The sequence below is a fragment of the Epinephelus fuscoguttatus genome, linkage group LG7 (assembly GCF_011397635.1).
Source record: "Epinephelus fuscoguttatus linkage group LG7, E.fuscoguttatus.final_Chr_v1".
NCBI classification, from domain to species: Eukaryota; Metazoa; Chordata; class Actinopteri; order Perciformes; family Serranidae; genus Epinephelus; species Epinephelus fuscoguttatus.
Window position 1 is genome coordinate 18,735,420 of NC_064758.1, and position 24,305 is coordinate 18,759,724.

The 24,305-nt window shown below is 42.2% G+C and overlaps 1 protein-coding gene across 7 annotated transcripts in view; it reads right to left on the reverse strand.

The window, feature by feature from the left end:
• prdm16 (PR domain containing 16) overlaps nucleotides 1-24,305 on the reverse strand; it is a 208,614-nt gene that overhangs the window by 82,078 nt on the left and 102,231 nt on the right. For 6 of the 7 annotated variants that reach the window (XM_049581041.1, XM_049581044.1, XM_049581039.1 and 3 more), the window contains exon 3: nucleotides 18,712-18,762. In XM_049581041.1, the coding sequence (XP_049436998.1) occupies nucleotides 18,712-18,762 (51 nt within the window). The remainder of the gene's footprint in view (nucleotides 1-18,711; nucleotides 18,763-24,305) is intronic. The other variant, XM_049581038.1, reaches the window with a different exon arrangement.

Sequence of the window (24,305 nt, forward strand, 5' to 3'; positions counted from 1 at the left end):
ATTACAGCTCTCAAAACAGAAAACTAAGACTCAGATAAGCATCTTTTTACATTTGTGTGTGTGTGTTGCTCATATTTACACAAACACAAACCACTAATCAAAGTCAATCTTACTTTTTCAACCTCGCATTCTTCTCCCCTCATACCACACCACCCTTGTCAATCATGTGCTGCCAGTGAGAAAAACAACTCCTAATTGTGAGACAGAGGTGGCGGTACATAAGAGCATCCCTGGGTTTACTGAATCGCTGCACCCAATCAGCAAGACATGAAGATAATAACACACGCTCTTGGTCTTTCTTTACTCCTCACTCTCTTTCATTTTCTTGTCTCCTTCTCGCTGTCTCTTTCCTCTCTTTCTCTCAATAAATCTGTTCCACCCTTTAACCCTGTGGGCAGGTGCTACTGTAATTAGCCATTATTTGACTATCAAAAGTCAGGAGTTGATTAAATGGGCGCGAAGCAGCACGCAGAGCACTTTCCCTCTGAGCCCAGCCCCATAATTTCAAAAGCTTCTTGCAACCTGCTGAGGGCCTTTCAGGTCTGTGAGACGCCGCTTCCGACCGCTGGTAAGAGCCTGTTGCCGGCGGTAATCAAAACTGATAATCTTACAGGAGAGAAAGGGGGGGTGTGGAGCGGGGTGTGGGTGGAGGAGAGAAAAGAGAGCGAAAGAAAGAAATGGTTGGGGGCTTTCGGGAGGTTGGAGCTCAAGCAGCGAGCCTTCCATTAGAAATGTGTTGTGGCTCTGAGGGGGCCGGTGGCCAGCAAGCGGTGAAAAATGCTGCCTTCTTAAGGCAAGTGAATGGCATCTCTTTAGTGATTAGGAGCGGTAATAATGGGCACCCCTGCCTGTTACCCCTAAGTCCATTTTATTGCTAATTCATTTACCTGTTATTTCAGACAAACTTGACAGGAGTCACCTGCTAAGAAGTCATGTTTGTCAGGCAGGTATGCCCATTAGCTGGGGATCTTAAATCAGCCTCACAATGGTGGAGGGGAGTAGAAAGGCTGGCCTCATTGTTAGCAGATAACACCACACCACAGTTATCCTGACCAATGTGGAAAATCTTTTCTGCTCCAAAAATAATTAGACTTCATCCCCGGAGCGATTCTTAATTAATGCATTTTTTTTTCTTCATTGTAAGTGGATTTTAAGCCAAGCTGATCTGCTTTTGAGCTCTGCTGTGAAAATCCTGTACACTCAGGAAAAAATATTACATCTGACCTGGTGCATTAAGGAAAAACAGCTGATTGAAAACGAGTTATGAAAACACGTAATAATCTCTTTTTGTGTGAAATTAAATCTAGCTGTTGGACCCAAAGAACTCATTTTGAATTTGGTACAGTTTCAATCGCAGACCAACGTTTTGTCGTTGTTTTTTGGGGGGGGGGGTTTTGTGCGTTTTCACGGCAGAATCCTTTTTCACTGAGCAAAGCCATTAACATCCAAATAAATATTTGACTAGATATAGTTTATATTAGAATAAATCATGTCATATACATGCGACTATATTCCCCAAGGAGAATTGGGGCAAAATAATCACTTTGACTCCCTGGTTAATGTTCTGGATAATTCTCCCCAGGGAAACACTCTCTATGATAATACCCTCATATGAGCATCTCGATCTGAAATGTCACAGCTGAGATTAGGGCGGGGTAGGATCCCGCTGTATAGTGTATTCCCATGGAGTGTGGAAAAACGAAATGGGTTTCCGTATGGACGTAGTGGAGTGAAGAAGCACAACAAAATATGTAAATATATACAAAGATTTGATTGCATTATTACATCAGGGTATAGGATTGTTTTGTCAAAGTCTATTGCTTGAGACAATAATCACCACTGAAAAAGAAAGGAGGTGTAATTGCATTTAAATTGAGCCTTTGCCAAACATCTTGGCATTGTCGTCAGATCACCCTCTCCTTCAGTGCCCAGGCCACACGCATTGTCTGCGAGGGTTTGTATAAGCGGAGTGCAGGTCACTCTGAGCGACTGCAGTAAACTGTTCCCATCCGTTTCAATGTTGCTAGCTGAATAAAAGGATTATCCACTATGAATTAGTACTAAGACACAGAAAACCCCTCTCTCGGGATGATGCTCTATGTGTGTGTGTGTGTGTGTGTGTGTGTGTGTGTGTGTCTCCTCTCATTGCCTGCCTCTCCTGGGATCCCCCACTCAGCCTAATGATTGTTTCTCTAACAGATAATTCTCCATGTCCTCACACGTGTCTGTGTCTGTGTTTGTGTATGTGTTAATTAGCGCTGTACCGGCTAAGTGTGCTCTTCCTTGTAATCACTTAATTAGGGGTGACGGCCCGATCCTTGTTTACTCAATTAGCCATCCTCCTTAATTATCTAATTCACAGCAAGTCAACTGTCCTTGCTGAGCCCAGTGAAGCAGCGATACACTGATATGGCTGTGTGTGTTTCTGTGTTTGTTTAAAAATGTAAGCGTCCTTCCACCTGAGAGGGAGAACATAAATGTGTGTGAGAATTTTTCTTTAATTGATATTAAATGAGACGGCAAGAGCATGGGACAGTAAAAAGCTAAATGCAGAAAAGTGATGCTGGAGCCACGTAAAATAGTCTGGATGTCCTCTTAAGAGAACACACACACACACACACACGCATCATCAGACACTAGGCCATGCTCACGGACTGCATATGAGTGCTGAGCCACATGCCTCAGATTACTGTCACTCTGATTCCCTGAGATTTAGTCATTAATGATAAAATCTACGTCAAAAAAAGAAAGAAAGTGAAATCTCATGGTGAGTATGATTGATGGTTGCTTTAAATGGAGGCGTCCAGGGCTGGCTCTATTGTTTCTCCTGACCAGCCTTGCCACTTACTCCACCACCTCCACCCCAGCTCCTTCATGTGGATTAAGGCCCGCCGTTTATTTAACAGTTCATTTGAGCGAAGGGGTGACCAAGGTGAAGCCGGTGGGGGCGTTGAGGGGGGGTTGGCAGGGTGTCTGTGCTGTGCCGTTGCGGGACGTCCCTTGCGGGACAGTGCCAGGCTGCGCTGTGGGGAGACGAGACAGGGCCTCCCCAGTGGACTAATGCCCTGTAATGAAGATTAAGACTCAGTCAAAGACCATACTGTTTGGAGGGAAGGAGAGAGGGATGGAGGGAGGGGGAGAGAGAAGGAAATGAGGATGAAGGATGAAGTAGGGAGAGAGGACAGAAACCCTGATTTTCAGAATGTGTTTGAGGGTGGATTATCCTCATTTGGAGCAACAGGTACAGATACTGTCAACTACACTAAAATTAAATGCATAAATCCACATTTTGAACCGTCTTTTAGTGCATTCTAGACAGACACGTCTGACCCAGCTGGGAACAAAAAGAGATTTTTGACAACAATGCGCTGATTGCATTACAAGCTGTGAGGAGCGATCGCCTCTTAAACCATCACTGCAGCCACAAGCGTTTATAGAAAAGTTCAGTGAAACAAAAAAACGCTATAAAAATTACCATCCTGCATTCAAGCGACCGCAAAGTGCAAACTAGGAACAACAAAAACATTCATCAGGAGAAGATTTGGGAAATTCATTTAAGCCCTGTTTCAAGTGCACATTCATGTGCCCCTTTCCTCGAACTTGTCTGAGATCATAAAAATAATATGTATCCAGATGTGTTGTGAGAATTGACCCAAGTCAAGAGCAGGCAGAATTTTAATTATGGAAACTGACTGACACACACTGTAGCAGTTACAAGCTGCAAGTAAAAGCACTCCACACTATCGATGCTCATTGACACCGCCCTGATATATTACTACATTTAAAAGTTGCAGCTAATGTTCTCCTTACCTACACATCTATAGATATGGGGCATCAGTAAAAAAAAATTCCCTCATGTCATGTGCAATAGCCGGATTTTACTGTGTGTGACACTAACTGCTTTTTGTATTTTGGCCCTGATCGATACATCATCTATCTGAGGCCCACCACATGACCAGCGATATACACACATGCGCCTATGTGTGTGTCTGACGCCCTCATAAGTATGAAGACAGTTAAACAGAGCAGCCTCAACATACGGCACGCTTCACTTACCACTCTGTAGCTAAAAGCTCCCCTAAGGCCTGTTATGCCGAGACACACTTCCACTGTCTCCCGCCATCGCCTCATCCTTCACTTCTATCTCACTGCGAGTCCGTTCTCCCCCCTGTTATTCTCTTCTTTCTTTAAGGAACAATTTTCATATGTTTTTGACCACCTAAAATATTCAAGGGGCAGAGTGATGTGCGGACATAGGGATGGATGGATGGATGGATGGATGGATGGGTAGGTGGGTGGGTGGAGAAAGGGGGATCTTTTTTCACATGACCTTGTGTTGGCGGGGCCAGCCTTTCACCCCCCACTCTCTGTCTCTCTTCCCCAGACGGACTGTGTCTGTGACTGGGCTGGCAGTTCTTGCCTCTCTTGGGCATTCTGGCATTCCTTCCCTGTCGTGCCCCCCCATCCCCCTGCCTCCGGCTGTCTGTTGCCCTCTGAGGATTTCCATCTTTACTGACGCTCACTCTCCTGCTTGAACTCCATCTTCTGCCCGTCTATCTATAGACGTTGTGTTGTGTCAACACCTCTCCATCTCCCACGCCATCTCTGTTTCTCTGGCTGTTTTTCTGCCTTTTCTCTTTTCAAGCTGATTAATGACGAGTTGGGAAAAATAACAACAAAGAGGAAAATTATAAAAACGTAATTATAAAAATTGACATTAGAAAGTAGGCATGTCTGTAGTACAGTGTGACAGAGGACTTTTGCAACACTAAAGAAATACTCCCCCTTACGCTGTGGAGTTTCAAATGCACCCAGCCGTTCTCACGCACACATGAAGGGAGATCCTTGTCTGACACGTGAAAATATTTTTGAAGAGCAGGACCACACAACTCTCTGTTCTCTGCCTCCCCCTGGCTTCTAAGTCTCCGTGGCAACGCCATGCAGGTCGTCATGTTATTATCACCAATGCTTGACCAGCCGGCCTTCTGCATTCACTCTGTCTGCTTTAATGGACTCGCTGCTTTCTTGACAGACAAGAAAGAGTGTGTGTGTGTGTGTGTGTGTGTGTGTGTGTGTGTGTGTGTGTGTGTGTGTGTGTGTGTGTGTGTGTGTGTGTGTGTGCGTGTGTGTGTGTGTGTGTGTTCTTGTGTCTATCTTGAAGGGTGTGAGTGCCAAATGTCCTTTAAAGCAAAGAAAGATGCAGATTATCCTTCAAAGTGGGGACACTTCACCAATAAGTGGTTAGGCCAAGAGATGTCAAGTGAAAAATCCCAGCTTTCAAAATGTCCATTTATTTGGCACCACATCATGTTTATAGATTCAAATCATACAAAAGAAGAGTTCAAAGAATATTTATCCACCTCAATTCAACATATGATGTCCTCTGGTTTAGTACAGGGATACTCAACTTGTTTTACCCGAGGGCTACATTTGCAAAATGACAGGAAGCCAGGGGCCAGATCATTAAGCAGGGATGCAATGTTAAAATGATGATTCCAGGCTGTGACTGCATTATATTGTTGTTTACTGAAGCTACAGTTTGCGTGTATACTGCAATTTGGAGTCCTCAAATCACCCTTTCTGGGCTGAAAACATATCTGCTTTAAAAGACCTTTCCTGTTACAAAATACTTCAGTATGACTTCATCTACAGTAGGCCTATGTGTGACAGGTTATCCACAGGAACAGAAAAAAATTGCACACTATGTCAACAAGTATTACACTTCACAGACATCCTATGCAGGATATTCCTTAATATGGGGCACCCAGTAGCTCTCCAGCAATGTTGGGCAGTAATGCATTACAGTAATAATACTGTACTGTAACGCGTTACAGTTGTAATATTACTAATAACATTACTTTTTCCAGTAATGAGTAGTGTAACTAATACAATTACTGCACTTACAATTACTTACTTAATTTTTACTATTGCATGACTACTGACATGAAATACAACATCACATCAGCGGACTCATTTTTCATAATCGTCACACTGCACAGGCAAGCCACGAAGCAGCAAGCTAGTTTAGAAGATTGAAACGCTTACTTTAGCGGCCAGAAACTTTGGCAACAGCAACAGTGTTCTTGTCATCTTTCCACCAGGCAGAATAAAAGTAAAGGAAATATTACGACCGACAGCACAATAAGGTGAAGCTCCAGGAAATACATTCCACCAGAGGTGAGCCCTCCTTGGCTGCGGAGGTCAGCTGTAGCACTACACTGGCTAAACAACCAAAACTGGATTTTACTCATGGGCAGCTGCAGGCTACAAAGAAGTAATGAAGCTTGTGGCTGGATATGTTGTGGATGAAATGTTGCTTCACAAGTGAGTCTCTGTCTTCCAGGCAGAGCCCTGGGAAAATACTGATCACAGGCAATCCCTAGGTAAGGTTTAAAAAAAAAAAAAAAAAAAAAAATCATTCATTTGCATGCTATCTAGCCTTACTGATTACTTTGACATTCACACAGAGGCACACATCTGATTTTTGGGGAGATACACAACTAACAAAATTATTGGGTGTAAGGGAAAAGTAACATAAGAAGTACTGTAATGAATAACTGTCGGCAGGGAGTAATAAGTAAAGTAATACTATTACTTTTAAAAAGAGTAACAATTGAACATTTTTGGATTTTTAGACCAACGAGCCCAACACTGCTCACCGGGAAGAGCAGGTGTCACATGTATAAAGGCTATCCTTGCCATAGTGGCCACAGGTTTGATTCCAACCTTTGCTGCAAGTCACCCCCTCTCTCCTTTCATGCTTAAACTGTAAGTCAAATAAAGGCAAAAAGCCATTAAAATATTTTTTAAAAATCAATGTCATACAAAAGTATGAGTATTTTCCTTTTTATTTTGCTGTGTTTGGGATGTTCCTGAGCACAGCACGCAGATGAGCTTGGGACTTTACAAAACCATAGCAACCAGGTAGCAGCAGCATGGATCCAGGAGAAAGCTTTAAGAAATAAAATAAAAAAATATAATACAGCAAGGCAAAACACCAGGTGGACGAAGGTTGTTCCAAAACGAGAGTGAATCTGGGGTTGGCTTTCATGAGCCGTGTGGAGTTGCTCTGTTTTCTGTTGGGCAGGTCGGTGCAAGCAGTTGGTTTAGATAGCTTGCTAGAGTATTGCCTTTTCTATTACAACAAAAAAAAAAAGTTCTTACAATAGTAGCTTGTAAAATTAGTGTAGGAAGGAGGGGCCAAGTTTGAATGTTGTGTTTACAAACAGTAACTGAGAATTCCTGCAGCGTATACCTTTAAGAAAAATAAACCAATAAGTTTGAGTGTTTCGGAGCAGAATTTAGTGTCATTTGACATGTGGCGGAGAGGGTGATGATTAGGGACTGACAGAATGTCCTCATACGGATAGTAAAAACAAATATGTGAGAGAGTGCGTGTGTGTGTGTGTGTGTGTGTGTGTGTGTGTGTGCTTGTGTGAGGAAACTCATATGACAGCCCCCGCAACTGTCAGACTATCGCCCTTCTCCTTTTGTTGGGTGACCCCAGAGAATGTGTTGGAATGGCCACTGTGTGAGAGATTATGGAGAGACAAAGACCGCAAGAGAGGGAATGAGGGAAGGATAGAGAGAGTGAAAGGCGCGAGAAAAGAAAAAGAGGGAGAGAAATAGAGAAAGTGAGAGAGGTCAGGGAGCCAGCTGATGTGAAAGTGCCTCCGATCACCTCGTGCTTCTCCTCCGCCCCCTCGCTCTGTCCCTCTCTATCTGTTCCACTCTTTCTTTCTTTCATTCCCACTTGAATTCCTCTCCCAGCGCTTCACTCCATTGTGACGTCGGGTTTTGATCGACGATAACAACAGAGATGCGTCAGTCAGGGCCCACACACACACACACACACACACACACACACACAAAGTTTAAAGTGCCTCTGCAAGTTAAAAGTGGCACTCAGACACACACATACATGAACACAGTGACACACAGCAGTGGCCTTTGAGTGAATGCTCCTCACAAGGCATAATGACAGCATTCTGCAGTAACCATAGCTGGGACAGTTCCCACAGACAAGACAGACAGAGAGAGAGAAAGACCATTTCTTTCTGTCTTCACCTCTCCTCCTACTCCCCACCTCCTCTCCAACAACCCTGACTTTGTCCGGACCATGTGACCTTCCACAGATCAACGCTATTGGCTAAGAAAAGTCTGGACAGATGACTTGGGTGTCTATAATCAATGCAACCAGGGATTACAGACGCATTCAAGGAATACTCGAGATACTACGAGAGAGAGTACAAAATACTCTCTGCTTGTAAGACTGAGAGTTGAGAAGTTTGTAGCCTGCAGAAAATAGAAACTCCTCCAACCACTCCTGCAGCATAATCAATATCTAATCAATAAACGGCTCATTATGAAAGCTCCACCTAAGCTTTTGAACTATGGGGAGGTGATAGCATGACACATTTACATACATGAATTTTCCTGTGTTATGTGCAAATTCTGAGTGTGATCAACAGCAAATTTGCAGAAGTGGTTTGAGATGGATCTTTGTTGCCCCTGACATCCATTCATTCACTGCAAAGCAGCAAGCCTCAAACTTTTCAGAGCCACCTTTCAAACCTAAATGCACTGAGCATTTCAGCCGAGTATTTATTTTCAATTTAACCTTCTTTAAGCACAGGACGATGTTAGGAGGCAGACGGTATGCTTTGAAAGATTATCCTCAAGATCCAAACATTCCCCAACATACATGATTTCGACCATGTGAGCTCAGTCTCTGCATATTTGTCTGTCTGTCTGCAAGGGACCACTCCCCATCCCTCCGTTACCTACCACACAAACACTACATGGAAGCTCTGTACCGACTGCCTCTGCTTTCAAGCCACTTTTTTTTTTCTTCGTCTGACCTGACACAGTGCAGGATTTGGCGTTGTATATTTTGAAGAGGGGGATGGGGATGAAGGTGGTGACGCTGGTGCTGGTGGTGGTGCTGGTTGGAGGGGGGGGGCAGGTTACGGAGCCAAATGAAAACATGTCACTCAGGGCCCATTAAAACGTAACCCTGCCCAGCAGAAGAAAGGGACCCATATCATCATTAAGTCATCTCGGGGCTAAGCGAAAACCGCAAATATTATTCCTACAGTCCCCCCAGTACACACACATGCACACACACTCCTCCCCTTCTTTTCCTTCAGATGACAGAGAAGACGGGATGATTGGAGCTACAGTGTGTTTGCTAACTGCCTGGGAATGACAAGAAGATGTTTGGTAACTTCCTGATCATGCAACAGTCTGCATGTTTTTAAGACCAAACATGTGAAGTGAATCATACAGGTTGCGCAACAAACCTGTCCATGTATCTATTAGGAGTGCGGCGATACAAAAACATCAGTGGTCTGGTAAGTACTTTGGTTTTGGGGTCAGAGTTCGGTGCAGTTTCGCAGAGCAGGGAAAAAATGCAGTATAAACATATTTTTCACTTATTTTGAAAAATGTAAATATTCAACAGTGACTCACTGGCCATAACTCTTATTGTAAGAGTTGAGGTACTCAAATACTGGCATAATGTCAAAAGAAAAAAATAAACAACACAAATGTCAGTTACATAATGTAAATGTAATTCTCCATCCTAAGACTCTGACTTGTTGTAATTCCTGAATTGCAGCTTGCACTGGTTTATTGAGCAGCTGCAACAGACTGATCAAAATGAACACATAAAGGCATATTGTAGCTAAAGCATTAAAGGTATACAGGGACATCATTATCTGTACTTCTGTTTAACAAACAAAACTGTCTACATAATGCTATCTATGCTATCTGTATTCAGATAGCACACCGGAAGTGGGCATGGTCCACCCTGGAAGTGACAATAAATGGGGCAACTGTTCTTCTTCTTTTCTAACCTAATACTTATTAGTAATGCAATTGTTGGGCCTTCAAAGGATATGATTTATTTGATATTGGCATATAATTAATTATGAAATATATTTCCACATCCTCATACTGTAGCCTAGTTTTCATCTCTCTTTCCATTTTTATTTTTATTTTTAACTAAACTAAGTTTAAAGGGCCAGTGTGTAAAATGGGTTGAAAACCGTTGAAAACAGTGACATCAGTGGTCAAATTCTAGATTGCAGGGCTCACTCGCTCAACCCTCCCATCAGGTAAATAACGGTGGCCTCGTAGGGACAAAAAGCCTTGCGCAGACACGAGTTTTTCAGGAGTAGGTCTATCTAGCGACGAGGTGAATGTTTATTTAGAAATCTAAACCATGTTACGATATTGTAATGAATCCCTCATGAGCAGGAGACCAGAGGAGCGTTCGGGAAAAAGGCCAGTTTATTTGAGCACTACAAAAACTCCAGTAACACTCCAGGGGGTAAAAGACTCTGTCCCAAACTCTGACTCTTCTAGCGTAACACACACACTCCATACACACATACTCGTTTACAGTACCTAGCGGGCACCCGCTCCCCTCTCTGCTCCACCAATCTCCAGCCCACACACTGACTGACAGCATAGCCGGTAAACAGAGTTCAGCTGTTTATTTAGCCTAGTGATATCTCCGGACTATAGTAGCTGCAATGGACGACTTTGAACGTGATTTTGAAGAGTTTCTTGTAGCGGACACAGACCCAGAGCCATACCTGTTTGAGCTGGAGCATACAGATGAGGAACTTGGATGCTGAGCGGGCGAGAAGAGAGGCTGAATCCTCCGCTCCCATTTTGCTGCACAGAATGGGATTTGGTGCTACTGCTACCATCGTTGGGGAGATATATCACCAGGAGGAAAAGCGCCGCAGAGAGTGCATCACAAGGAGTGAAGTTGCGTCTTCTTTTCCTCGCAGATGACGGTTCAGGTTCATTCTCTCCTGTTGTGTGGTAAGTGTGGTCCATTCGTAACCTTTATAACTAAAAAAAACCTTTCACTACTCTCTATCGACGAACTACTGACACTCTCTGCTGTTTCCTCCTCCTTCTTCCTTCCTTCTGCTGTCTTCGTTGGTTTATTTATACACGTGAAATGAGTTCTCTGGCTGGCTGGATTGTCCGCTCGGTCTGCCGTACATACGTGGCGGCGCAAGATGGCGACCTCTCTAAAGCAAGGCCCTTGCTATATATATATATATATATATATATATATATATATAAAAGCACAATTATAAGGCTACGAAAACCAAACGAATTTTATTTTATAGCGATTATACACTTACATAAACATATTAATGGGTAGAATATTCAGATTCAGATTCAGATTTGACAGTAAACCATGCCAAATATTACACACTGGCCCTTTAAAGCACTGTCTGTAACTCCGCCACTGCCACTTTAACTGGGGGACAATCAGAAAAAAAATGTTTTATAAGTCGAATGATTCTGTTTTACGTTGTAAATACAAACTATTTACAGTAACGATGTATAGAAAATATATCCTTCAGTTGCACACATTAATCTTTAATTTCAATGGTGCTGCATGTATTTATTTTTTGACTTTAAAATGGAGGGAATTAACACAGAGAGCTAACACCTACAGGTATAAGCTTCATTTTGATGTAAAGATTGCAGGGGTTTAAAGGAAATCCAGCTGCCACACCAGGCTTTTTGTCTCGCTACTCCCAAGTTTTGAGTGCTAGCCTGGGTCGACCCACCTGCAGGTCCCAGGTAGGTTCTGGAAAGCTTACTGGAACATAACACTGTTTGGATGAGCAGGGCAAGAAGTGACAAAGCAGTGTTCTGAGTAGGTTATTAATAATTTACAGAAACACTACATGCAATAGTCCACCTTCCACCCTCTCTCACCTCCCTGTCTCTCTAAACTGAACCAAACATGCAGTACCAAACAGTTCAGGATGATACGCATACTGTTACACCTCAAATATCTATGTACTTTACCTACCTACCATCTTATTTGAATTGATGATTAGTTGTTTAATGACTGATTTTAGGAAATGAAATGTCAGAAAAAGTGAAAACTATTCTTCACAACATCCCAGAGCCATAGTAAGGTCTTCAAACTGCTTATTTTGTCTGACCAACACTCCATAACATCAGAGATTTTTGCATTTTTGCTTAAAGTTACAATGTGTAATTTACGTGGTTGTTTATTAGCAAATATCAACTATTGCTTTCATAAATATATATTTACTAAAGTGTAATGCAATTCACATACAAATGGAAGCTTTCTCATAGGCTTAGAATGATTTCTCTATATATACACAGGCAGGGTGCGGTCTGCTGGAGGCTGCCCTCTTGCATCGGCATATTTGAATACAGTGGCAGAAAGGGATATATGCGTTTCGCCTTTCGCGTTTACCTAGAACTTGCCATCACTGGAGACGGTTAAGGTGAAGATCAATCCGGGGCGCTTCTGCGTGAACCTGCTTTGTACTTTTATGATTCTGATTGACTGATGATTATGATTCTATTTTTTTATGATTCACACTTTAAATGGAGGACCACACATATGTTTTGCCCCGTAAGAGGGAAACCACGCCACCAAATAAAAGAAAAAGGTCAGATAAGTGAGGACGGGACAAAACGCGAGTGAATATCGGTGTTGCTTATTCCAGGTGAAAAGAACTCTTGAAGGAGAAGGATTTCACAAGGGATGCGGAGGTTGCCTGCTTTCTGCTAGACAAGTAATTCAGTCTCATATTTTTAAATCATTTTGGCTTCATGTTTCAACGACTTTTCCCTCTCGTCTAAGTTCGAGTGACGGCTACGTTTACGTGCTAATGTTATCCTAGCCTTGGCTAACGTTACCCCAGAGCTACAGCTAAATAGTTAGCCTAGCCTACAGCCTAATCTGTTGATTCCTCTCGCGCTGCTGCGAAGGCTCCCACCCTCTCCTCCTCCTCTTCCCTCTGGGTAGCCGAGACACACCTCTTTGTCTGGCCGTTCCTGCACCATCTCTACCCCCTCGCCCCCTTCCTCTCCCTCTCCCTCTTCCTCATCTCCCTGTGTCCTGTGGAAGAACACTCTGGAAACGCATGTATTATAATCGTACCAACCTATATTTGCCGCACTGTGCCGTGACTATCACATAAAACGTGTTATTTTAGCATTACTGTGCTAATGCTCGTGTTACCAAAACAATTAGAAATAAAACACTTAAAATATATCTCACAGATAACCTATATCTCACTGGTAAGCTATAACATATCGTAACATGGTTTAGATTCCTAAATAAATATTCACCTCGTCGCTAGATACTCCTGAAAAACTCGAAAAACTCTGCTGTCTGTGCAAGGCTTTTTGTCCTACGAGGCAACCGTCACTTACCCGACGGGAGTGAGTGCTGCAATCTAGAATTTGACCGCTGATGTCACTGTTACTCACCATTTTTACACACTGAGGCTTTAATAATTGTTTTTTGTTTTTTTTTTTGTAACAATTAACAAAATTGTTGTCAATATTTTTTCTCTTGATTGACTTAAAAACCCATTTTGCCACTACATCCATCCACGAATACATTTATAGTAACTATGCCATACTTTGTGAAATTTAAACGTAACTGAGATGTTTTGGTAGATGCAACTTTAAAGGCCTTTCTGTTTATCTCTATGTGTGCGTTTGTGTGTGTGTCTCTGTGTGTGTGTTCAGGCCATTTCCTGCTCTTTGGGCGCATCACTCCACAGTCAAGTCATGGCCCTAGGGAGCCCACTGCCAAGCCTTGGGCATTCACAACCCCCCTCGCACACAAACACATACACATCCAGAGCGACCGCTGTAACCAGGGGGCATTTGTGACGTTCAGCATTATGAAAAATGACTTGCCCCCGTAGCGCACTGGGGTGGCAGTGATTATAATATCCAGATAATCATTTCAAACAAATTATCATAATTATCAATCAATCATGAGCCTTTTTAAGCAGGGGGAGGGATGGGGGAGTGTGGTGCTGTTGGCAGGGGGTAAACTATGGCCCGGAGCACTGGATCACTTCTGTGACCCATGAGCCTCCCTCTGTCCCCATAATAGCCCTCATACATTTAGGGTCATTTAGAAAGCGTATTTAGAGATTCAATTCCCCAGCTTGATATGGGGAAAAAAAGACCCCGTGCACATACACACCCATCGACTCACAACTGCAGCTGACCCCCATTTGGCTCCCTAGTCTTTCAACATGGAGTGGGAAAAATCTACTTATAGGTCAGAGTTCATATCAACCCCTCTCATTTTCCCATTTGCAACTTATGCTGCATCTAAAACACACTTACTGCATACGTGGCATCATGATACAGATGGAGCAACAACTGGTGCTGGAGTTTGACTTAAAAAAAGCACATCTCTGTCGAGAATAGAAAGAAAGACGTGTATCACTATCTGGAAACCATCAGTGCTTAGGAGAAATATGTTAGGCAAGCATGTCCGCATTCACACAGACAAATAGGCGAGGAAGAGTGACACAGGCGGAGTAAGAGAGACTTGATCGTCTTTAAGAGATATTCCGCTGTATCTTTTCACGCTAAATCCCCGGTGAAAAGCAGCATGAATTGATGCAATCTCAGTGGTATTGAGAGGTGAATGAATGGGGCTCGGAGAGAGAGAGAGATGGAGAAATTGAGAGAGACAGTGAGATAGAAGGAGAGAGGGAGGAGAGAGATAGTAGCCTTCGGGGGGAGATGATCGTCTTGGGAAAAAAGCAATCAGTGCTCATTGATTTTCTCTGCTGGTTGAATGGAGGGTGTCTATCTGGAAGTCATTATCTGCCATCTGATCTGCTGGAGTGTTTACACACGTCGGGATGGACAGCGGCGCTCTTCTGAAGATGAGGATTAACACACACACACACACACACACACACACACACACACACAGACAGCCTTATTTCCCCCTGCTCCCTATCTGGCTACCACTTTTAAATCCAAGGAATCCAAAAAGAAACACAAGTTCTCCGATACCCTATTAACTGACACACACACACACACACACACACACACACACACACACACACACACACACAGACTTAAGTGTATGTGCAGTTTGTGAATGAGAATATACATAAGCAGGGCCTAGACAGCTAAACAGACAGATAGTCCTGTTTTGTATGGCCGGACTGGACCAAACCAAACAATCCCTGATCCTATCACCAATAGCCCCTGATAGCAATCTATAGCTCCAACAACACCATACCGTCTGCTGAGATGGAGAAGGAGGGATGAAATATGTGGGGAAGGATGGATGAAGTGAGCAGAGAGGGAATCCCGACAACACATCTTTTTTTATTTTCTGCCTGTGGGTGGGGTGTGAAGATGCATGCCAGTGTGGCTCAAATCATGTCTAAGCAAGTGCTAGATATGAATCCTAGGCCATAAACCCCTCACGCACACATATGCACACTCACACACACAGTTGTAAGCTCTGGGCAGCTTTCAGTAAGTGGGCTGCTGAAGCTACAATAACATCATTGCTTCTGTTTTATCCCCCGCCTTAACCCTGACTCTACCAGTGCCCCCCACATGCCTTTAAACTTCTTTCAGACTGAATCAGCAGCGTGGAATGAACCTGTGTTTGTGGTCAGTTTAAATGTGTATCTACAAACTGTAATTCAGTATAAGTTTAGCAATGAAGTCCATCAAACAGTCTGTCTTTTGAGTACCAAATACTTACCTTGTGTCAAATGTAGGGAGTGTGTGTGCGCAGCAGTGGTATAAGTTATGAATTTGACACATATTGATGAGGTTACTAAATATTCCATTACGTTTGAAATATCTACGTCAGTGCCTCTGGAATTCATTTAAACAGAGAGAGATGCCAAAAGTAAGTCCTCTTTATGTCTCCCAGTGCTTATACATCTCATCTCATCCATTAATCCATCCATATATTCTGCCTGTTTTGTGCAGCTGCCGTCAGCCAGCCTGTATAAAATTAATTTATGACTATGGAGGCTGAATAAAGTTTACATCACCTCGATAATATGCACAGTATGATATACATATAAATATATAATTGATCTGTTTTACTGTAATGTAAAGCACAGTAACAAATAAAAACTAATAACACCTTGAGTCCTGCAAACACACACACCATTCAGCAGTGAACTAGTTTATTCACAAGCTGCAACTCAATTAACATTCTGCCTTAATCAAGCATAGCGATGTTAATGACATGGTGGAGAAAGGAGAAGTCAATGTTTATGTGCGTGTGTGCGTTTTTGTGTGTGCCCATGCCCTGTGTTGGTGTGTGTGTGACTGCACGATGTGGATGAATGAGTCATGTCATAAGGAATGGCTCATGCATAATTTCATTCATATTCATAACAGGCATGTGGTCTGCCACCGCCCGATGAGGGCCCACCGCAACTCACACTCTGCATAATGAGATGTGGCCAGTGTGTGTGTGTGTGTGTGTTTGGATTTTATGTACCATAGGTACTGTAAGCATACTGTCTGTCTGTATTCTGTCATCTGTGTTAGTGTGTGTATCGCAACTTCACACTCCTATCAGTGCATGAAGGTGTGTATGCGTGTCTTTGTACTCGTGGCTGTGTAAATGTGTGTGTATGGGCCACTCTCATGTGGAAGGCGGTTAGGTAGTTTATAAAACCGTCTAGGTTTTTCCACATTGTACGAACATGTGGGAAACAGGGAACAGCCTAAACCACCTGCGGTCAACTCCTAAAATAAGCTCATTGACTAATGTAGGATTTCAAATCAACCAAAGCAGTCGGTGATTTGCATGCCTGCCTGTTTATAGAGGGTACAGCAACAAGACCCTTGACCTGAAATGCAAATGAGGGAAATTTAAATGATCTTGTTTTTCTAAGCGCCAAATTGGTCATAATTCTAAATTACGCCAAAGGAGATTTTAAGTGAAATACGTCATGCTAAGGTTGCTCACATGGCGTCTCCTCTCACACACTGCTTTAATTAAGGGGAGCTGGATTATGCATTGAATAGTAGTCCTCCATTAGTTCTGCTCCTGGTGTTTTGACCATCCTGTCATGTAAGATAAGACAAGAGGCACATACAAACTTTGGAGACGGAGTCCAAATCTCACTTTCAATTTCTTTGATAGCTAAATCCACAATGAACGCCACTCATGTGACATAATGAATGTTTTTAACTCTGTTCTGTCAACCAACATTAATCAAAGAGCACTTATGAATTGCAAACAAATGTTAAAGCTCATATTTCAACCATTGCATTGTATTGTTATTGTGCTGTGAAGTCAGTTAATCAATTTGGACGTGAAAAAGAAAAGAATCTAATTTTTCAAGACAATGCCAATAGTGGGTTTTGGAGTATTTAAAATGCTGTTGCCATACTGCGAATATGGATTGCTCCTCTAAAACTCAAATCTGATAAAAACCCCTCATAATTTACGGCTGTCACATTTTTAACCATTGATTTATGTTTCAGCTCCCCTGCCACTGACTTGAGTTGGAGCTAAGCCTGCATGGCTTCAGTCATTCTAAGAGAGAGTGTCCACTCTGCTGCAGCCATTGTTCTTTCATGGACCATTAGATGGACATGAACTCTCTCGCTGTCCTTTCGTGACCCAGCGACACTGGCCGTAAAAGCAAACTGCCCAGCCTCTTCAATAAATTTATCACCTCATAAAGTGGTCAGTGACTGGTCAATGGGACGTGTCGGTCACAGTGTGTGTGCATGTGTCAGTGTTTTTTTCAGTGTGAAGAGAGAGAGGTTTCTGTTCTTTGATAAGACAGGCTTTTGAATTACAATCGATGATCTTCGTCACAGGAATGCTCTGCTGAAGCTTTTGTAGAAAAGAAAAATAAAATGTAACACTAACTGCTATTATATTACTGTAGGTATTTAAAATCCAAAGCACATAGATTATCCTTCTGTATCCTAAGCAGGTGTTTTAGTTAGTTAGTTAAATTATATTTACTCAGGAGATCTCATTGAGTTTAGGGTCGCAACTAATGATTAGTTTCATTATACATTAATCTGCCAATTATTTTCAGGATTAACTGGTTAATTGTTAAGACTATTAAATGTCAAAAACTGCAAAAATGTTTATTACAATTTCCCAGAGCCCAAAGTGACATCTTCACATTGCTTCTTTTGTCCAACCAAACCCAAAGACGCTTCATTTACTGTCATATATAATAAAGAAAAGCAGCAAATTCTCACATTTAAGAGGCTGGAACCAGCAAGTATCGTATATTTTTGCTTAAAAAATGACTTTATTGTTCATCATTTATTGAAATAGTTGGCGATTAGTTTTCTTTCAATCGACTAACCGATTAAGCAACTAAACATTGCAGCTCTAATTGAGATCAATATTTGTTTAACAAGAGAGACCCAAGAACAGATTACATACTACAAGATGACACAACCATCCAACACACACACTGTTACACTTATTGAAACACATAATCTTAGAATTTTACAACAGCTTTAAAGTCTCCCAAAGTAAATGTACAATGACTCCAAGCTGTGTTGCACTTCATCCCAGTAGTAAGTTGTACCTGAAACTATACTTTTCCAGTCCAGAGTCGGTATGAGGAACTTGTAACTCCAAACTAACCTGTGATCTGTTGTCACGGGTGTTAGCTCTGTATTTAACTAAGGATGTAAATATCCTAGAGGCTTAGATAGCAAGGCCTTAGAAATAAAGACACATTTATAAGGCCTGAGCATCTATAGGCCAAAATATCAGTCAGACCCACTTTATTACTTCACCCCACCCTAATATGTTGATGTAAACCCAGCAGGATAGTTATCATGCAGGGCAGAGGCACAGAGACAAGATTCATTTAATAGCATAAACAGGTGTAACTATCCTACCTTTTTGATGCAGCTGTCAGGGGAGGCTTCGTCATGGTCGTTCATCATCTGCTGAGAAAACACAAACAAAGAAATACACATTTTTAAAGTGCTTAATGGTACCAAAAACCCACACAGGTATTCAAAAATCATGAGTAACAACATTTGATTTGTCAAAGCTTGAAAAGATAATATTGATTCCCGCGCTTCACAGTGCCTCGGCCGTGGGTTGTGACCGTCGCTGCTTGATGACATGAGCACAGGGTGTTCACAGTTCATCACACAGACCCTCTGGGCTACAAATGTGACCAGAGGGATATAATAATGGACTGAGAGGTCACAAAAACACATACAGAAGCAAACATAACACTACACACACACACACACACACACACACACACACTCACTCTGATGAATGAATGCCCCACAGATTTGACGTTAATTCTCTGCTTCAGCGTTGCAGGAAATTTCGCTGAGACTGTGTCTGTGAGTGTGTGTGTGTCTGTGAGTGTGTGTGTGTGAGTGTGTGTGTATAATTAAGCCTTCAAGCAATATTTACTGGGGGCAGATGGGTGGTAGAATGCTCCCAGTGTCTGCCAGAGGAAATGAAGGAAGTGGGGGAATGATGAAGAGATGGGGCTGCCCTGCTGCAATGAGGGGGCATTTCACATATAATGGCAACCCAGAGTCTCTCTCAGTCTGTCTGTCTCTTTCTCTCCCTCTCTGAAGCCCATTGATGGCAACTGAGGATCAAAAAAGAGATGCAGACTGTTTTCAGAGCAGTTTTTAGGTGGGGTGGGGGAATCAGCGTTGGCACTTTACTGAGTTTAAGTGAAATTAGGCCTATAAAACTTCCTCAAGCACAGACACACGGCGTATCTGAGCCTCCCTTTTCCTGCTCCCTATCCTCCCCATCTGCCCTTTCACAGTAGGTGTGTTGTTTGGGTGTTGTGACAAGACTGGCTGCCTTTACATTAGCGCTGACATATAAAAGTTTGTATTTCCTAAACCAGGTTGGCCCACCGTGATTGGGAAAGAGACATTTATCTGCTGTGGAATCTGCCATGGAGACTGTGGAGCCATTCTTTCAATCCTGGCATACAGCAACTTCTTTTATGCACCTTCCTATACAAGGCCTCAATTCACAGGAGGTGATTATGAATTGTGTGTATCAGCTTGTGGATGTTTACACTCACATGTACCTCCAGATAAAGATGTCCACACGTTTCTCCCTAAGACTGTTTATTCCTCAGTAGCCCATAGAAGTTCAGTCTCAATTCTTCTTACTCCCCTCTCACTAAACAGTGAACCAGATGGGCCATATGTGCAGCACTGTGCCATACGGAGTGGTTTCCTATATTAAGCTGTCAAGGGATCTGTTTCTCAGCCTCAGCAAATGGGAGCAATTACACCACAGATACTTACAATAGTGTTCTCAGCCTACTTACACATCATCTAAACCTTTACAGAAGCATCCTGTTCCTGAAATCAGTTACAAACAACGCAACAACATGTCATCCCCCACAAGAGACTCCTAGTCCCTAATGGCCAATCAAATTTGTCACATTATTTTGACTTGTAACTGGAGCACCCTTTTTTTTAAAAAAGTAAAGAAATATGAATAGAAATACAGAATGCAAAGTATGTTTAATCAAAGTCTGATTGTGTGTCTGTGATAAATGACCATGTTAGGTCTTTAGCTTTTTCTCAGTATTTAGTGTTGCGCAGTCACACAATGCCAACAGAAAACGCTGTCATTGTGCATTTCTGCAAACAAAAATGTTACATTCTATATTCTACAATTATCATATGAATGTTATAAAGTAAAGTAGTTTTGATTAAATGCATATGAGCTGACTTTCTCATCCAAAGGTGGAAAAGATAGTGTGACACCTAGGTATAACAGCAGAGTGATGCAGACCACAGTTTGAGACCATCAAACAACAAAACCAGTTGGTTTTTAGCGAGACATCAACGGCATTTCCAGCAGCAACTGTGTCACCAAAACTGGGTGTCCAAACCATAACCAAGTGGTTTCTGTGCCTGTGCATAAGCACACATTAACCACAGTGTTACTGAAACATATTGAAACTTTAAGTGTCAACATATCCGCTACATAAGAATACACAAATGTTACATATCACTGGTGTGCAGAAATGTACAATGCAAACATTTATTCTGGTAAATGGGTTTTTTTCATGACACTCTGTTATGTGTACGCCAGTTGCAAAGGGATGAAAAACTCTAGAAAGTAAAGAAACCAAAGAGTTGTTAATAAAGTCACGACAAGTGATTGAAAATGTGCAGGAATCTTTGATATCTTTGCCGATTGTGTTGAAAATGACTGTTAACTTGCTGCATGGAGTTTAATTTATGAGTAGACAAGAACTGTGGCCTCTATGAGGCATCTTGTGAGGGTATGCATGTGTATTGTATTTCAGAAACAGAGATGGTTATGCTTTTTGTAAAAAGTAGCCACAGATTCTGATGTGCTGGTTTCAACAAACAGGGGACTGATTACTAAACAGCCATTTTGCCTAAAAACAAACAGTTAATTTATTTAAAATGTATTACTTTCTGTTTTTTGTTTGTGGAATACACAGTATAGCCCTTCAAAGCAACAATTTACCCACTGGGTAAAGCAGAAGGGGTTTTGTAATGACTACTTAATAAAAAGAAAGACAAATTAAGTTAATGTGTCTGCTCTGTAAGTTCAAATGTGCTTGTGACCTTTAAGCATGGCCATAGAAAAGATAGTAAAATAGAGACGGAGTGAGTAAGAGAGAGAAAAGGAGAGAGAGAGGACTTCCCCTTTCTTGTAATGCACAAGACCAGCTGCAACAGTTTACAAAACCAACAGCTTGGCTGGGTCGTCTAAAATGCTACCAGGCGTTCAGCAACTATAGGACAATTTCTGGACTTTCCCCCGCTCTGTTCAGCTACATGCCAAGTGTAAATATGTGTGTGTATCAAATTGTGCAAGAGTAACCTAAAACTGTAGAAGACATGCAAGCAGACATGAGTGGTTTTACTGATGCCTTAATGTCTTTCAGCTTCAGGTGGGGGGTCGGGACAGTGTGGGCTTTCTATCGTCCAAACCTCAGTGTTGGGTCCAGACACACTGAGCTGACTGTCAGGAAAATGCTAATTATAATGCTTCCTGGCTTTGAATGCTATGCAATTGTAATCCACATTGTTTGTCTGTTGAAATGTTACCCAATGAGGATTTTTTTCTGTAAAAAGATTGTTGCGTGAACAGGGTTTCTAGTGGGGAAATGCAAGGGCTTGTGCAATGCTGACAATAACTGTAGCAAAAAAGGCAGGTGGAGATGCTCTTTCAACACTGGCATACTGTATGTACACACACACACACACACACACGCACACACTTATATATGTATACACTAACACACATACCAGACAAATACAGACAGACAGAAACACACACAGAATAGCTTAGCCCTGCAGCAGAACCCCGCCAAGCAAATAAATAAGCTATTAATTAGGGAGGGAAAATGTGATTGGCCACTGACTGGTGGTGCTATGATTTATTGCACGTGTCACCGTCATCTCAAAGTGACTTTTACTCTGGGTCGGTGAGACAGGTCCAAATAGAGACTGGCCTATGTTGAGAGGGATAGATTTTCCACTACACACAGAGAGGTAAAATTGTCCATTTGTTCTGTATCTAGCCTGCTGAATGCTGACATGTCAATATGTCTTATGGAAAAGAGAAAACACTGAAGCGAGGGTAATTAGAAAGTGTGTGTAAGTGTGTGTCTGGGCACACAAACTTCTCTCTCTGGCCCGTATGACCTCAAACATAAACAAATCCACTCGTGGCTTGATGAAAGTGCAGCCACCTGCAGAATCCTTCCACCAAGAGCTGTCCAGACCCTCATTAGGGGTGTGCGTAAATGTGTGTGTTTGTGTATGTGAGAATGTGTGTGTGTGTGTTAGTATCTCACCATGTCTGTGGTGTGTGCTTTCACACCAGGCGGGAGGGAAAACCCCACCATTATTAGTGTTTCATAGCACAGCTTTTGTTATTGGACAGAGTCAGGAGTTTTTCAACACCACTTTAGCACCATTCGTATTGACATGCCATGATGACCAAGCGGACAAAAGAAAACACGACGTGGGGAGACACTCAGTGAGTGGACTGCCTCATTGTTTTTACAAGGCCTGTCACAGCCTAAAACACATGACGGAGCGAAATCCTGCTCAGTTTATTTCCAGAACTCATTTAAGGGGAAAAATGCCCCAAGGGGGTTTTCTGTAAGGTCCGCAAAGCATATGTGGTGGTTTTGCATTTACAGCTCAAGTCAAACCTTCAGAGAATGACCCGAACATCATAACTTCTAGTCACACCAATGAGAAGGCTGAGAAACGCCACCCTTACACCGGACAACTTTTCAATCAATTTCACTGGCGCAGACAAATTTCCAAGGTTGGAATAAAATAATGAGAGTTTTACCTCAGTTGGTGCACAATTCCTTGATTGTTTGGTGTAAGGCAGTCATAAAAGGTGGTCGTAAAACTTTTTCTTTTTCTCGTCTTGACATTCCGACAAAATCAAACGCGTTCAGTATTATCGTAAAATTTTAGTCTTGGCCCATGTGAATACTGAAGTTCAATGACGTGAATCTTGTCAACAACCAGTAGGTGCGCTCGCACTCCCCAGCACTTAACAGGAAGTAATGCACTGGGTAGAGAAACAGGGAGCAGACAGAACATGAAGAAGTCTTGGTTCTCTAATACCGTAGAAAAGGAGGAAAAACTGGTGGAGTTGTGGAGTGAATAAGAGTCTGTGCTCAATAGGACATGTATCTGATCCATGAACCTGCACTTATTTAAGTAGGAAATCTTAGTTTTTGAAATGGTTCACCTCTTATTCCCGTGGTCTCCTCCTACTAAAAAGCGCAGCTGACCAAAAGAGGCTGGTAGCAAGCTGAGGTGACAAAATCCAAAATGCAAAGTTTGCATGCAAATAAGGTTTATCTTTATGGATCATATTGACGCTGAATAGGGGAGAACACTGTCGACACACCCTTTATCTTGTGTTTATAGAGTGATGTGTTTATGCAGACATATGAAATTGCTAAAATGTCATCTTTCTTAAAGGGAGTTTTCTGTAATATTTTCCACCAGAAGCAGGATGGGAAATAATCTCACAAATAATCTAGTTTTAGTCTTGCAAATAGTGACCGTGCAAGATCCTCTGTCTTTGCAAAACCTTATAGTCTGTGACTAAAAACTGACATTGTCTTTAGATTTGAGACAGTGTCAGACTTAAGTCTTTTTAAAGTCTTTTTTAAATTCTTTTCAAAGTCTTATTCTGGTGTGTAGTAGGTATAAGTAGCCATAGCAACTTGAAGAGGACCTTACAAAGCTTGCTCATCATCATCTTCAGCAGGGAGAAGAAAAGGGCCCCACTTGGAGGTTTGCACCGTAGGAAAATGTTAGCATTCTGTTGCCAAAAACAATTCTCCTCAACTCTGGATAATATGAGGCAATACAGCAACATGGCCCAATGGATGGCTGTGGATGTCACAAAGCCACAAGTTTCCAAAAAGAACTAGCAGCAAACAAACCTCAGGCCTTTTTGAACCAGG